Genomic DNA, 14,900 nt, shown 5'->3' on the forward strand with positions numbered 1-14,900 from the left:
AATCTTATTATAGTTCTGTTCATAATTCATATTTCTTGTTTTATAGTCATTCCTTAAAATTTGGTTAAATTTTCTTCATTTTTGAATTTTTTGGCTTTTGGGCTATCTCAAGACCTTTTTCACCTCAGGGAACGTCAATGAGTTTCAATATACTTTTCACTTGATCTCCCTGAGCCATTGAGCTTTTTGACTTTGTGTCCATTTATCCCTCTCCTTACTGCCATCTATCTTTCCTTTTTCTCTGCTCCCCTCCAGCTAGCATCTGCCCCTCTATCCCGCTTTCCATCCAGTGTTTTCTGCCCTCTCTCACCCACTTCTGCTGTTTCAGACCAACAGTAGCAGTGGTGGCAACAATAAATAAAAGCATATCCTGGTCCACACGGCTGTCACTTGCAGCCACCGACTCCATCCTTGCTATCGTTTGTTGTGTTAACATGAAATCAATTTTCACAGCCATTAGCATGGGTAAATGTTAATTTACTTGCGCAAATGCATGAAGTTCATAATGCACGTCATTTAAGATGTGTTCTTTTGAATGTATTTAGATTAGAAAGGAGGAGGAACACTACACTTATTTTCAAAAATGAGTGTACTGTTTTCTCCCTTTTGACTGTCCATACACAAGAGCACAAATAGCTATTTGACAGTTTTAACACACATTCTTTACTTGAATTTTCTAAGGGAAAATTCTAGCATCATAAAATATGGTCACATATGGAATCCAAGTATCCAAATATCTATAAAATTGTTTTTAGTATTATAGATATGAATTTCTAATGTAATTGCAAATGGTGTTTTAAGTGCTTAATTAATACATTTAAAAAAAAATTATTGTTAAAGCATCCTTTCTTTTCATAGGGTTATTTTTCTTTTACTTCCAAATTGCTTGTACTTATCTTTTGTAACTGACTTTTGTTCAGAGTTTAACAACAAATCTAAATTCTTGTCTGTCCATTGATGATGATAAAATAAAAAAAGCCAAAATCTTTTATTTTTAAAATCCATAAATTGATGAAAATTGAACTGAATCTTTAGTGCTAACAGATTTGTTTTATAGCTATAATGTCAAAAAAATCCTGCTCTTTATTTGCAGATGTGCTTTCTGCATGGCATTATAGCTAGGCTTACAAACTGCTACCTTATTCTCTGTGATCATTTCACTCTAATTTACTTTATATTGCTTAATATGTCTTTCATTTTCAGACCATCTATCCCCAATTTGGACATTTTTGGGTATATTTAAAATTTAACTTTTATATGCACATTGGAACTTATTGCAAGGAAATTGACTTTGTGCTTTAGGGGCCCTTTTACTAAGCTGTGGTACGTATTAACACAAGCATACCACAGCTTAGAATTGCTTACCGTGGTGTTCTTTGGTGAGTTCTGAATCTGCACGATCCCTTGATAAGAACATAAGAATTACCACTGCTGAGTCAGAGCAGTGGTCCATCATGCCCAGCAGTCCGCTCACGCGGCGGCCCTCTGGTCTAAGATCAGCACCCTAACTGAGACTAGCCCTACCAGCTCACGTTCTTGTTCAGCAGAAACTTATCTAACTTTGTCTTGAATCCTTGGAGGGTGTTTTCCCCTATAACAGCCTCTGGAAGAGCGTTCCAGCTCTCTACCACTCTCTGGGTGAAGAAGAACTTCCTTACATTTGTACGGAATCTATCTCCTTTCAACTTTAGAGAGTGCCCTCTTGTTCTCCCTACCTTGGAGAGGGTGAACAACCTGTCCTTATCTACTAAGTCTATCCCCTTCAGTACCTTGAATGTTTCGATCATGTCCCCTCTCAATCTCCTCTATTCGAGAGAGAAGAGGCCCAGTTTCTCTAATCTTTTGCTGTACGGCAGCTCCTCCAGCCCCTTAACCATCTTAATCGCTCTTCTCTGGACCCTTTCGAGTAGTACCGTGTCCTTCTTCATGTACGGCGACCAGTGCTGGATGCAATACTCCAGGTGAGGGCGTACCATGGCCCGGTACAGCGGCATGATAACCTTCTCTGATCTGTTCATGATCCCCTTCTTTATCGTTCCTACCATTCTGTTTGCCCTTTTTGCTGCCGCCACACATTGTGTGGATGGCTTCATCGACTTGTCGATCAGAACTCCCAAGTCCCTTTCCTGGGAGGTCTCTCCAAGTACCGCCCCAGACATCCTGTATTCGTGCATGAGATTTTTGTTACCGACATGCATCACTTTACACTTATCCATGTTGAACCTCATCTGCCATGTCGATGCCCATTCCTCGAGCTTGATTATGTCACGTTGCAGATCTTCGCAATCCTCCTGCGTCTTTACTACTATGAATAACTTCGTATCATCCGCAAATTTAATCACCTTGCTCGTCGTACCTATGTCCATATCATTTATAAAGATGTTAAAGAGCACGGGTCCAAGCACCAAGCCCTGCGGCACCCCACTGGTGACGCTCTTCCAGTCTGAGTATTGTCCATTTACCCCCACTCTCTGTTTCCTATGCTCCAGCCAGATTTTAATCCATGTGAGTATTTCACCCTCAATTCCATGGCTTACAATTTTCCGAAATAGTCGTTCAGGCGGAACCTTGTCGAACGCTTTCTGAAAATCCAGATATACAATGTCGACTGGATCGCCCTTGTCTATCTGTTTACTCCCTCAAAGAAGTGCAGCAAGTTCGTCAAACACGATCTGCCTTTGCTAAAACCGTGCTGACTGGTCCTCATCAGCCCGTGTCCGTCAAGGTGATCAATGATGCTGTCCTTTATCAGTGACTCTTCCATCTTTCCCAGTACCAAAGTCAGACTCACCGGTCTGTAGTTCCCCGGATCTCCCCTCGAACCTTTCTTGAAGATTGGTGTAACATTCGCCACCTTCCAGTCTTCCGGAATCTTTCCCGATTTGATCAACAGATTGGCTATTAGTTGAAGCAGTTCAGCTATGGTCCCTTTCAGGTCCTTGATGACCCTCGGATGGATGCCATCCGGTCCCGGGGATTTATCGTTCTTAAGCCTATCAATCTGCCTATATACTTCCTCTAGACTGACCGTCAATCCTGTCAGCTTTCCATCTTCGTTTCCAGCATAGAGCCTGATGGGTTCCGGTATGCTGTGTACATCTTCTTTGGTAAATACAGATGCAGATATGTGGATCATATCAGCTATTTGGATAAATTTTCACTCTACCCCTGAATGTATGTACTTAAATTTTCACTTTACCTCTGAATGTATGTATTTAAACAATGTACTCTGGTAAAGATAGTAAATTCTGTGACTTGGGAAGCTCATCTATATTTGTATAGGAACATACACTGTATAGTAGAATGATTATTAATTCTTGAAAAATGATGCTGTATTTTAATCTTCCCTTCAGTTTTATTCATTTATTAAAATTTCTATTCTGTCAATTCCAGAATACTAAGCAGATTCGGTAAAATTTATAGAAAACTGACTTTGAAACCAATAAACTGAGCAGAAAATTACCCTTGTTAGAAATTATCCATGTAGGCAGTGTTAAGCTGTCATTTTGTCAAGGTGACTTTTAATGCTATTTTGAATTACTGAGGTAAATACCCATACTTTTTCTTGTCCTTTCATTTTTATTCTCAGGCAGGGGTCACAGGTTGGAGAAGACCAGGAATTTAATGATTCATCATTGCTAGATAATCTCCAAAGTAATCATGTAAGTAATACTGTAACAATTTATTTCTTATCTTAAAAAGATTAAAATATTTTACCTGCAAATGTGCTCAGTTTCTTAGACCCTCTTCTATCAAACTGTGATAGCAGTTTTTAGCGCAGGGAGCCACACTGAATGGCCCATGCTGCTCCCGACGCTCATTGAGTTCCTATGAGCGTCGGGAGCAGCGCGGGCCATTCAGCGTGGCTCCCTGTGCTAAAAACTGCTATCACAGTTTAATAGAAGAGGGCCTTAATTTTACATAACATAAGAAGTGGCATTCTGGGTCAGATTGAAGTTTATCAGGAACAGTATCTTCTTTGTAATGGGAGATGCATTCACTTTTGCTAACTATTAAAAATGACAGTCCCCAAGCTTACCTAGCTAATAATTGTATCTTCCCTGAAAAAATTACCCAAACTATTTTTGTTGAAAATCATTTTTCATTGTGAGTTAAACAACAACAGCACGAGAAGAACAGTACAGGCTAACCAGTAACTAAAAGGTCAACACAACAATATCAATGATCAATAGGCAGTAAGAAGTAGAGATATCAATATGATACCAAAAACAATCAAAAACTCACAATCCACAACCCTGTCTGAAAACCCCAATTCCCGAACCCAACCCCATCCTACCACCCCTTGAGCAACCAAGTATACAGATATAAGTTACATATTCAGTACTAATCTACGCTGTCGAAGAGTGAGTGTAGTCCAATAAGGTTCCCAAATGAATTGAAGCAAAGACCATTGTTTTGAATCAATATTTTCCACTTTTCTTCTCTCATATAATAGCAAGGTAAATAAATAATCCTTCCAATGTTAGAGAGTGGAAACTGAGGCCAACCGCCAGTGATACAAATCACTTGCTTAGTAATGAGTTAAACCTTAGTCAGGAAAAGTTCAGAACAGTCTTGCTCCATAAAGGACAAAAACTGACCCCGAAAGTTAGGACCTCTGGTTGAAAAGGAAATATCTTCTGAACTATACGACAGACAAGTATGTAAACATTTCCAAAAACCAGAGAGATATGGGCAATGCCAAAACATATCTGCTAATGTTGCCCTTAGAGATGAACGTTTAGGGCAATTACCATCAGTCTGCATATGTGTCCGCAAAGCCCTCACGATGAGTAGTATTGAGAGAACATAAGAATAGCCTTACTGGGTCAGACCAATGGTCCATCAAGCCCAGTAGCCCATTCTCATGGTGACCCTCTCCCTCCCGATGCATTGCAGGCCTCCACTTGGCCTGCCTTGAGACCTGATGGTCCAGCAGTAGGCCGGGACAGAATGGATCCCTCCTGCCTCCTGTCCCAGCTGATTCTATAAATGTTTATTCCCTCCCCCACGTACCTTTTGAATTCCCTGGCAGTTTCGCAGTGGGCTGAGACAGGAGGGATCCCTCCTGCCTCCTTTCCTGATTGACAATTTTTACTTCCCTCCCACCTCCCCTGCGTATCTTTTAATTCCTTGGTGGTCTAATGGTGAACTGAGCAGAAGCAATCTTCCTGCTTTCCTTCTCAGCAAAGAGCCACTAGCTGAATGACTGCCGCAAGTTCAAAGAGGTGAGCAATGGTGGATTAAATGGTGGATTAAATGACTTGCCCAGGACCACAAGGAGCACTGCTGGGATTCAATCCCACAACCTCAGGGTGCACAGGCAGCAGCTCTACCACTAGGCTACTCCTCACAGAAGTGAGTAGGCATCACGTCTGCCCTCAAGACCAATGTTCTTCAATCGGTGCCAGTCCGCAGAAATTTCCTGCCGGTACGCAGTGCTGCATGTGCATCAGGCCCCAGACAGTGCTCTTCAGCCACCAGTCCACAGTGCAATCAATGCGGCGTTGTCTTCGGGCCGGCTCCCTCTTCATCAGTGCTGCAGTGCACAAAGCCGTGGGCAGAGGCTCCTATGTGCGTCCTGCGCCTGAACCAGAAGCTTTCTCTCTGATGTTGAAACATCAGAGGGAAGGCTTCCAGATGAGATGCGGGATGCGCGAGGAGCCGCTACCCATGGCTTTGTGCACTGCAGCACTAAGGAAGAGGGAGCTGGCCTGAGGATAACACCGGGAAACAGGCCAGAAGGCAAGGCACAACATGAAGGGAGGGAGACAACAATGGTAGGGGGAATGATTTTTATTTTTTAATTTAGTGATTGATTTACATCTTCTGTCTGTTCAGGAAGAAATAAATTTGTTTCTTTTCCTCTGGGGTTGTACTGCATGCAGAGTCTTGCATCTTAGGCTTTGTTTGTATATATTAGTTCTTTTAGTTTTTGGTCCCGTATTTGCATGGGGTTATCTGTGTTCTGGTAGGAATGAATATTGAGAAGCATACAGTATGCTTTGTGTAGTTTAATTTTGTGGTTAACCATTATGTGTTATTAATACGATTATATTGTGTGTGTGTGTGTGTGTGTGTGTATATGAAAAATGAATGAAAAAAATGATGTTACAATTAGTACTATTATGGGGGCAGAGATTAGGTGGAGATGGGTGGGGTCTGGCCCACGACTTAGCCCAGTGTTCTTCAACTGCCGGTCCGCGGACCGGTTTAGGTCCACAAAATAATTATTTTATTTCCGCCGGTCCTTAGGTATCAAAAGGTTGAAGAACACTGCTCTAGACCATCCGGGACTTTCTCTCCAATGTCAGAATTGACATTGGGGGGAAGTCTCATGGGCCGGCTGTTGCATGCGGTCATGGCCAGTCCCTGCTACGGAGTTTCTGCTGGGGGAGGGATAGAGCATGTCGGCTCCAGGTCGGCTTCGGGGGTGGAGGGTTGTGCAGCGGGCATAAAGACAGAGGCAGGGAGGCATCCCGACGACGGCAGCTTCAGCGGGGGGACAAGAAGGGATCCTAGCGCGAGGCTTCTGTGAATGGGTCAGCTTCGGGGGTGGAGGGTTAGGGGGCACAAACTCAACACATGGGGGCACTAACTTGGGACATAAGAGGAAGGGAATAGAAAGGGAGAATTGATGGGCATGAGTGTGTGAATGAGAGATGGGGAAATGGGGATGGGGAAGGAAGAAAGGAAAATTGGGCATAGAGAAAGAGGAGGGAGGTAAAGATGCATGGGGAATGGAAGAATGAGAGGGAGAAATGTTGGATATGGTGGTGGAGAGAGCAGATTGAAGGGGATGCAAGGTGGAGGAATGCTGGACATAGCGATGGTTGGAGAAATGTGGCATTGTGCTGGAGAGGGGTGATAGAAGGAGAAATGGGCATAGGGCTGGTAGGCAGGGGTAAAAAATGCTGCACATGATCTGGGGGATGAGAGAGGGAGAAATGTTGCCAAAAGAGGTGCAGGAGAGAGGAAGAAAAGTTGGACTTATGGAGTGAGAGAGAGAGAGAGATATGTTGGTTTTGGAAGGGAATGGGGTCCGGAAGCATGCAGGAGGCAGACAGGAAGAAATATTGGAAATTCAACCAGAGACTCATGAAATCACCAGACAACAAAGGTAGGAAAAATAATTTTATTTTCAATTTAGTGATCAAAATGTGTCAATTTTGTGAATTTATATCTGCTGTCTATATTTTGCTCTATATTTGTCTATTTTTCTATAGTAGTTACTGATTGCATATTTTAAAGTCATCTACCTTAACCTCTTTAAACTAAAAAACCAGAATATAAATAATTAACAATTTTTGTGCATATAGTGTGCTTTTATTAATTTTGTGTTTACCATTATGTATTAATAAGATTATATTTTGTGTATATGAAAAATGGATGGAAGAAATTGCATTACAATTAGTACTATTATTATGGGGGTGGAGTCAGGGGCGGAGTTTGGGTGGATCTGGGGCGGAGCTTGGGCAGGGTACTTGGTTGGTATTTGTTAGGCTTAGGGAGTACTTGGCTTGAAAAGGTTGAGAAACACTGTTCTATGTTAATCGGTTAGTGCAGTTACATCACCGTACGCTGACCAGTTAGCACAGGATTAATGCATGAGCCCTTACATAGAAACATAGAAACATAGAAGGTGACGGCAGATAAGGGCCAAGGCCCATCAAGTCTGCCCACATCAATGACCCTCCCCTACCTCCCTTTGCGAAGAGATCCCACCTTTCGATCCCATTTAGCTTTAAAATCAGGCACACTGCTGGCCTCAATCACCTGCATCGGAAGACCATTCCATCGATCCACCACCCTCTCTGTGAAGAAGTATTTCCTGGTGTCGCCATGTAATGTCCCTCCCCTGATTTTCCATGGATGCCCTCGTGTTGACGTGGGTTCCTTGAAGAAGAAGATATCCTCCCCCACCTCTATACGGCGCGTGAGGTTCTTGAATGTCTCGATCATGTCCCCCCTCTCCCTGCGATCCTCAAGGGAATAGAGCTGCAGTTTATTCAGCCGTTCCTCATACGGGAGATCCCTGAGCCCCGTGACCATCCGTGTGGCCATTCGCTGGACCGACTCAAGTCTCAGCACATCTTTGCGGTAATGTGGCCTCCAGAATTGTACACAGTATTCCAGATGGGGTCTCACCATGGACCTATATAATGGCATTATGACTTCGGGCTTACGGCTAACGAAACTCCTTCGTATGCAACCCATGATTTGTCTGGCTTTAGATGAAGCTTTCTCCACCTGAGTTGCAGTCTTCATGTCCTCACTGATGATTACCCCTAAGTCTCGTTCCGCTACAGTTCTCTCTAGGATCTCACCATTAAGAGTGTAAGTCTTACATGGATTTTTGTTGCCAAGGTGCATGACCTTGCATTTTTTGGCATTGAAGTTTAGTTGCCAGGTCCTGGACCAATTCTCCAGTAGGAGGAGGTCGTGTGCCATACTATCGGTCTTGGATTTGTTGTCAGGTCCTGTTGTGTTCTTGTCCACTATATTGCATAATTTGGCATCATCGGCGAATAACGTTAATTTACCCTGAAGCCCTTCAGCCAAGTCCCTTATGAAGATGTTGAACAAGATTGGGCCCAAGACCGAGCCCTGCCTGGAAAGTAAGTTTTGGTAAATGCTTACATGCTAATTACTACCACTTCTATTATTTATCATTTTTATAGCGCTGAAAAGCATACACAGTGCTGTACATTTAACATTCATTATACGGTCCCTTCTCAGAACATAAGAACATAAGAAGTTGCCTCTGCTGAGTCAGACCAGAGGTCCATCGCGCCCAGCAGTCCGCACCCGCGGTGGCCCATCAGGCCCATGACCTGTACGGTGATCATTGTCTGAACCCTTAAATCCCCTTGGTCTCTATCTAAACTCTCTCTATATCCCATCTCTACCTCTATCTGTATCCCTCAATCCCCCTATCTTTCAGGAATTTATCTAATCCTTCTTTAAAACCCTGGAGTGTACTCTGTCCTATCACAGCCTCCGGCAGTGTGTTCCATGTGTCCACTACCCTCTGAGTGAAAAAGAACTTCCTAGCATTGGTTCTAAACCTGTCCCCTTTCAGCTTCTCCGAGTGCCCCCTTGTAATTGTGGGCCCCATTAGTCTGAAGAATCTTTCTCTGTCTACCTTCTCGATACCTCTCATGATCTTGAAAGTCACTATCATGTCTCCTCTGAGTCTCCGCTTTTCCAGGGAGAAGAGCCCCAGCCTTTCTAACCTATCTGCATATGAAAGGTTTTCCATGCCTTTTATCATTTTCGTCGCTCTTCTCTGGACCCTCTCAAGCATCGCCATGTCCTTCTTGAGGTACGGTGACCAATATTGGACACAGTACTCCAGGTGCTGTGTTTACAATCTAATTTGGGCAAACAGACAAGACATCTCAGCCTATGTGCTAATGGGGAAATTAGCTTTTGGACATTAATAGGTATAATGTAAAATGGAGCCATTGTAGCCCCATGCTAAAAGTGGTCTCAGTGCAGGAAAGATCTATGCTGGAGATAGTGCTGACTACTTTTTAGCAAAGCATAGTGAAAGGAACCCCACAAAATGGTGAAAAAGTGCTATTATCCCAGGACAAGCAGGCAGCATATTCTTGACTGATGGGTGACGGCACCGACGGAGCCCCGGTACGGACAATTTTAGAGTGATTGCACTCTAAGAACTTGGAAAGTTCTGGTAGGCCGCACCGCGCACGCGCGAGTGCCTTCCCGCCCGACAGAGGCGCGCGGTCCCCAGTTTCTTAGTTTCCGCGGAGCTAAGAAGACGCGTTTCCTCAACGGCCGTTGAAGAAATTTTTTTGCTCTTTCCGCTCGCGTAAACCTTGCTTGAAATAAAGATTTCTTTATTTCTTTTGTTTTTCTTTTAAAAAAAAAAAAAAAATTACTTTAGTTAATTTCTTTTTCAGTTTTCGTTTCGCCCCGGCGGGGCCTGTTGCCACAATCGAAGCCTCGGCCTTCGATTTGGCAGAGGCTGTCTTTACTTTCATGCCCCCTCAGCCCGGGTTTAAAAAGTGCCAGCGGTGCGCTAGGCCAATTTCACTGACAGACCCGCATAACTGGTGTCTGCAGTGTCTTGGTCCCGACCATCAAGCGTCCACTTGCACCCGCTGTGCAACTTTGAAAAAAAGAACACTTAAAAACCGCCAAATCCAGCAGCAGTTGCTCTTCGGTGCCGAGATGTCCGATTCCACCGTACCGGCACCGACATCGGTCCAATCTCAATCGGCACCGACTTCATCGACACCGCGCGATACCGCGCCGGCGTCGCATCCAGCAGGTAAGCCGGCTAAGAAGCCTTCCCCGCTGGAGCGTCCTCCGGTCTCCACTGCAGTGAGTCCAATCCTGCCGACCGCGAGGCGTCCACGGAAGCGCTCCGCTCCGATCGAAGTTAGCCCCTCGACATCGGGTTCTTCGTCAGAGTGTCGAGCGGCACCCAAGGTACCGCAGAAGAAAAAAGCGGTACCGGTGCCTTCGCTGGACGAGCGTATTGCCGCTGTTCTGCAGGTACAGCTGAGAGAGCAACTCCAACAGCTACTTCCTGCCCTTTTACCCCAGAACCTTCCGGTTCCGGTCCGGTCGGAGCCACCGGTACCGATGGTGGAACGTCCTCTTTTATCGGCATCCACTTTATCGGTACCGGTTCTTACCACCTCATCGACTTCGATGCCGGTTTTAGCTCCAGAACCTAAATCTCACCACCAGGCGGTACAAACCTCGGCACAAGCACAACAGGTTGCATCGCCTGGTACCGTATCCATGAGGTCGGGCAAGTCTACCCATAAAACCCGACACCTGGAACCCTCCACACCAGAGTCTCGACACCATGGCTCTCAGGTTAGGGATCCTGACTTATGGGGTGATTCTGAAGAGCCCTTTCTGTCCGAAGGTGAATGCTCTTCTGATGAAGAGGAACGGCTAGTTACAAATCCCTCTTCTCATCTGGATTCCACATCTTTTCCATCTTTCTTAAAGGAAATGTGTGAATCCTTGTCTATTCCCTTGGAGGCTGAGTCAAAGAAATCTAAGGCATTTCTTGATGCATTGGACTTTGACCAGCCTCCAAGGGAATTTCTTAAACTTCCTCTCCATGATATATTGAGAGAAACGTTTTATAAAAACCTAGAGACTCCCCTAACTGTCCCAGGAGCCCCTCGTAAACTGGACTCTTTATACAGGGTGATACCTATTCCTGGGTTTGATAAACCCCAACTCCCGCATGAATCTCTTTTAGTGGAATCCACTTTAAAGAAATCAGCGGGAGCTAATGTGTATGCCTCAGTCCCTCCTGGCAGAGAGGGCAAATCAATGGACAAATTTGGCAAGCGGTTATATCAAAACGCCATCCTAGCCAACAGATCAGGAAACTATGCTTTTCATTTCTCATTTTATTTGAAGCATTTAATCCAAACAATTTCTACTTTTGAGAAATATCTGCCTGATCGCAAAAAATCTAATTTTAATGCCTGTACTTCCTCTCTTCTCCAGTTGAGGAAGTTTCTAGTAAGATCAATTTATGACACCTTTGAATTGACTTCTAGAGCCACGGCTATGTCAGTGGCTATGCGCAGGTTGGCATGGCTCAGGGTCTCAGAACTAGAGGTAAACCACCAAGACCGTCTAGCGAATGCACCTTGCTTAGGGGATGAGCTGTTTGGTGATTCTATGGATTCCACAACACAAAAACTATCGGCGCATGAGACACGTTGGGATACTCTCCTCAAAAATAAAAAGAAGACTCCCCCTACTAGGCCTTTCCGACAACAATCGGCCTACCAACGCCGCTATGCTGCTCGCCCCTTGCCTCAGGCTACTCAACAGCCTAGACGTCAGCGACAACAACAACAACGTCAACCTCAGAGGCAGGCGCAACAGCAACAAAAACCTCCACCACCTCAAAAGTCTACCCAGCCCTTTTGACGTGTTTCTCCTGAGCATAGCCAATATTCCACCATCTGCCCATCTTCCTCAACCGATAGGAGGGCGCCTGACCTATTATCTCAGCCGTTGGGAGATCATTACATCCGACCAATGGGTCCTCAACATCATCCGCCACGGCTACTCTCTCAACTTCCAGACTTATCCCGACCAAAGTCTGCCAAAAGAGTCTGCTTTGAACACTCATCAATCCTCTCTCCTGATTCAAGAGGTTCAATCCCTCCTTCTTCTCAACGCCATAGAAGAAGTTCCTCTAGACCAGAAAGGACAGGGATTTTACTCCCGTTACTTTCTAGTTCCAAAGAAAACAGGAGATCTCAGGCCCATTTTAGATCTTCGAGATCTCAACAAATGCTTGGTCAAGGAGAAATTCAAGATGCTTTCCTTAGCAACTCTTTATCCTCTTCTCAATCAGGACGAATGGCTATGCTCCCTCGACCTCAAGGAGGCTTACACTCATATTCCCATCCACCTAGCCTCCAGACAGTATCTCCGCTTTATGATCAATCACTGTCATTACCAATACAAAGTTCTCCCCTTCGGACTTGCTTCATCTCCAAGAGTGTTCACCAAATGTCTGATTGTGGTGGCTGCTTTCCTTCGTTCACATCAACTTCAAGTTTTCCCTTACCTGGACGATTGGTTGATAAAGGCTAATTCTCCTCAAACAGTGCTACTGGCCACCAATCAAACCATCTTATTCTTACAGATTCTGGGGTTCGAGATCAATTTTCCCAAATCTCATCTCATCCCCACTCAGAGACTTCAATTCATTGGAGCGGTGCTAGACACGATCCTCATGAGAGCATTCCTGCCGTCCAACCGTCTCCACACTCTTCAAGTTTTGTGTCAACAGGTTCTTCCTCAAAGTTCCATCTCTGCCAGACAAATGATGATACTATTGGGACACATGGCTTCAACAGTTCATGTCACCCCTCTGGCACGTCTTCACCTGCGCACACCTCAATGGACCCTTGCTACCCAGTGGTCCCAAGCGACGGATCCTTGCTCACGTCACATATCTGTGACATCATCTCTTCGTCAGTCTCTACAATGGTGGTTGGTATCCTCAAATCTATCCAGAGGTCTTCTGTTCCATCTACCTCCTCTATTCTGCTCAAGACTATACTCGCCTCACCGTCTGGCAGAGGATGCGTTTCTCCTAGATTGGTCAAATCTGTTCCTGTATACTTTCCCTCCTCTGCCTCTCATGTTGAGGACCTTGTTCAAACTCAAGAGGGAACGAGCCACCATGATTCTGATTGCTCCGAGGTGGCCCAGGCAACATTGATTCTCCCTTCTACTTCAACTCAATTCCAGGGAACCTTTTCTTCTTCCACTATTTCCTTCTCTGCTTACACAGCATCAGGAAACCCTTCTACATCCCAACCTCCAGTCTCTGCACCTGACAGCTTGGTATCTCTCGGGCTGACTTCGAGTGATTCGCTTTTGTCTCAGCCTGTTCGTTCAATTCTGGATGCCTCCAGGAAACCGGCCACTCTACAATGTTACCATCAGAAGTGGACACATTTTTCTTCCTGGTGTCTTCTTCATCATCATGATCCCACTTCCCTTGCAGTGGAGACCTTGTTGGATTATCTTCTTTCGTTGTCCGACTCTGGCCTAAAGTCCACTTCAATCAGAGTCCACCTCAGTGCTATTGCGGCTTTTCATGAGCCAGTCCATGGAAAACTCCTCTCAGCTCATCCCTTGGTGTCCAGGTTCATGCGGGGTCTTTTTAATGTGAAACCACCTCTTAAAGCCCCTCCTGTTATCTGGGATCTCAATGTGGTTCTTTCCGCTTTAATGAAGCCTCCATTTGAACCCTTGGCTACCGCTTCTTTCAAGTTCCTCACTTGGAAGGTACTTTTCCTTATTGCTCTTACCTCTGCCAGGAGGGTCAGTGAGCTACATGCACTAGTTGCGGATCCACCTTTTACAATCTTCCATCATGACAAGGTGGTTCTGCGTACACATCCAAAGTTTCTCCCTAAGGTTGTCTCTGAATTCCATCTCAACCAATCCATTGTTCTGCCTGTCTTCTTTCCGAAACCTCACTCGCATTCTGGAGAACAGGCTCTGCATACTTTGGACTGTAAGAGGGCTCTAGCTTACTATTTAAACCGTACTAAGCCCCACAGATCATTCCCTCAACTCTTTCTGTCCTTTGATCCAAATAAATTGGGACGTCCTGTTTCTAAGCGTACGTTGTCTAATTGGCTGGCAGCGTGCATTTCATTCTGTTATGCTCAGACCGGACTGACACTGGAAGGTTCTGTCACGGCCCATAGAGTCCGAGCTATGGCAGCATCTGTAGCTTTCCTCCGTTCCACTCCTATTGAGGAAATCTGCAAGGCTGCTACTTGGTCCTCAGTTCATACTTTTACATCTCATTATTGTCTGGATGCTTTTTCCAGATGGGATGGACACTTCGGCCAATCTGTTTTGCAAAATTTGTTTTCCTAATGGCCAACCTTCCCTCCATCCCTCTTTTTGTTAGCTTGGAGGTCACCCATCAGTCAAGAATATGCTGCCTGCTTGTCCTGGGATAAAGCACAGTTACTTACCGTAACAGGTGTTATCCAGGGACAGCAGGCAGATATTCTTGCGTCCCTCCCACCTCCCCGGGTTGGCTTCTTAGCTGGCTTATCATAACTGGGGACCGCGCGCCTCTGTCGGGCGGGAAGGCACTCGCGCGTGCGCGGTGCGGCCTACCAGAACTTTCCAAGTTCTTAGAGTGCAATCACTCTAAAATTGTCCGTACCGGGGCTCCGTCGGTGCTGTCACCCATCAGTCAAGAATATCTGCCTGCTGTCCCTGGATAACACCTGTTACGGTAAGTAACTGTGCTTTTTGGAAGTATGAGTGTACAAAGTTGAAGTATAAATCATAAACAGTGTACAGTACTTCCCCTCAAACTTGCGCTTCAATGTTCATGGCCCCAG

General features: G+C 45.1%; 1 protein-coding gene across 6 annotated transcripts in view; it reads left to right on the forward strand.

Annotated features, from left to right (window-relative positions):
- The window catches only part of ATP8A1 (ATPase phospholipid transporting 8A1), a 449,033-nt gene that overhangs the window by 203,365 nt on the left and 230,768 nt on the right, over positions 1-14,900 (forward strand). For all 6 annotated transcript variants that reach the window (XM_033946346.1, XM_033946365.1, XM_033946336.1 and 3 more), the window contains one exon: positions 3,590-3,662. In XM_033946346.1, the coding sequence (XP_033802237.1) occupies positions 3,590-3,662 (73 nt within the window). The remainder of the gene's footprint in view (positions 1-3,589; positions 3,663-14,900) is intronic.

Source organism: Geotrypetes seraphini, chromosome 1 (assembly GCF_902459505.1).
Source record: "Geotrypetes seraphini chromosome 1, aGeoSer1.1, whole genome shotgun sequence".
Taxonomy (NCBI): domain Eukaryota; kingdom Metazoa; phylum Chordata; class Amphibia; order Gymnophiona; family Dermophiidae; genus Geotrypetes; species Geotrypetes seraphini.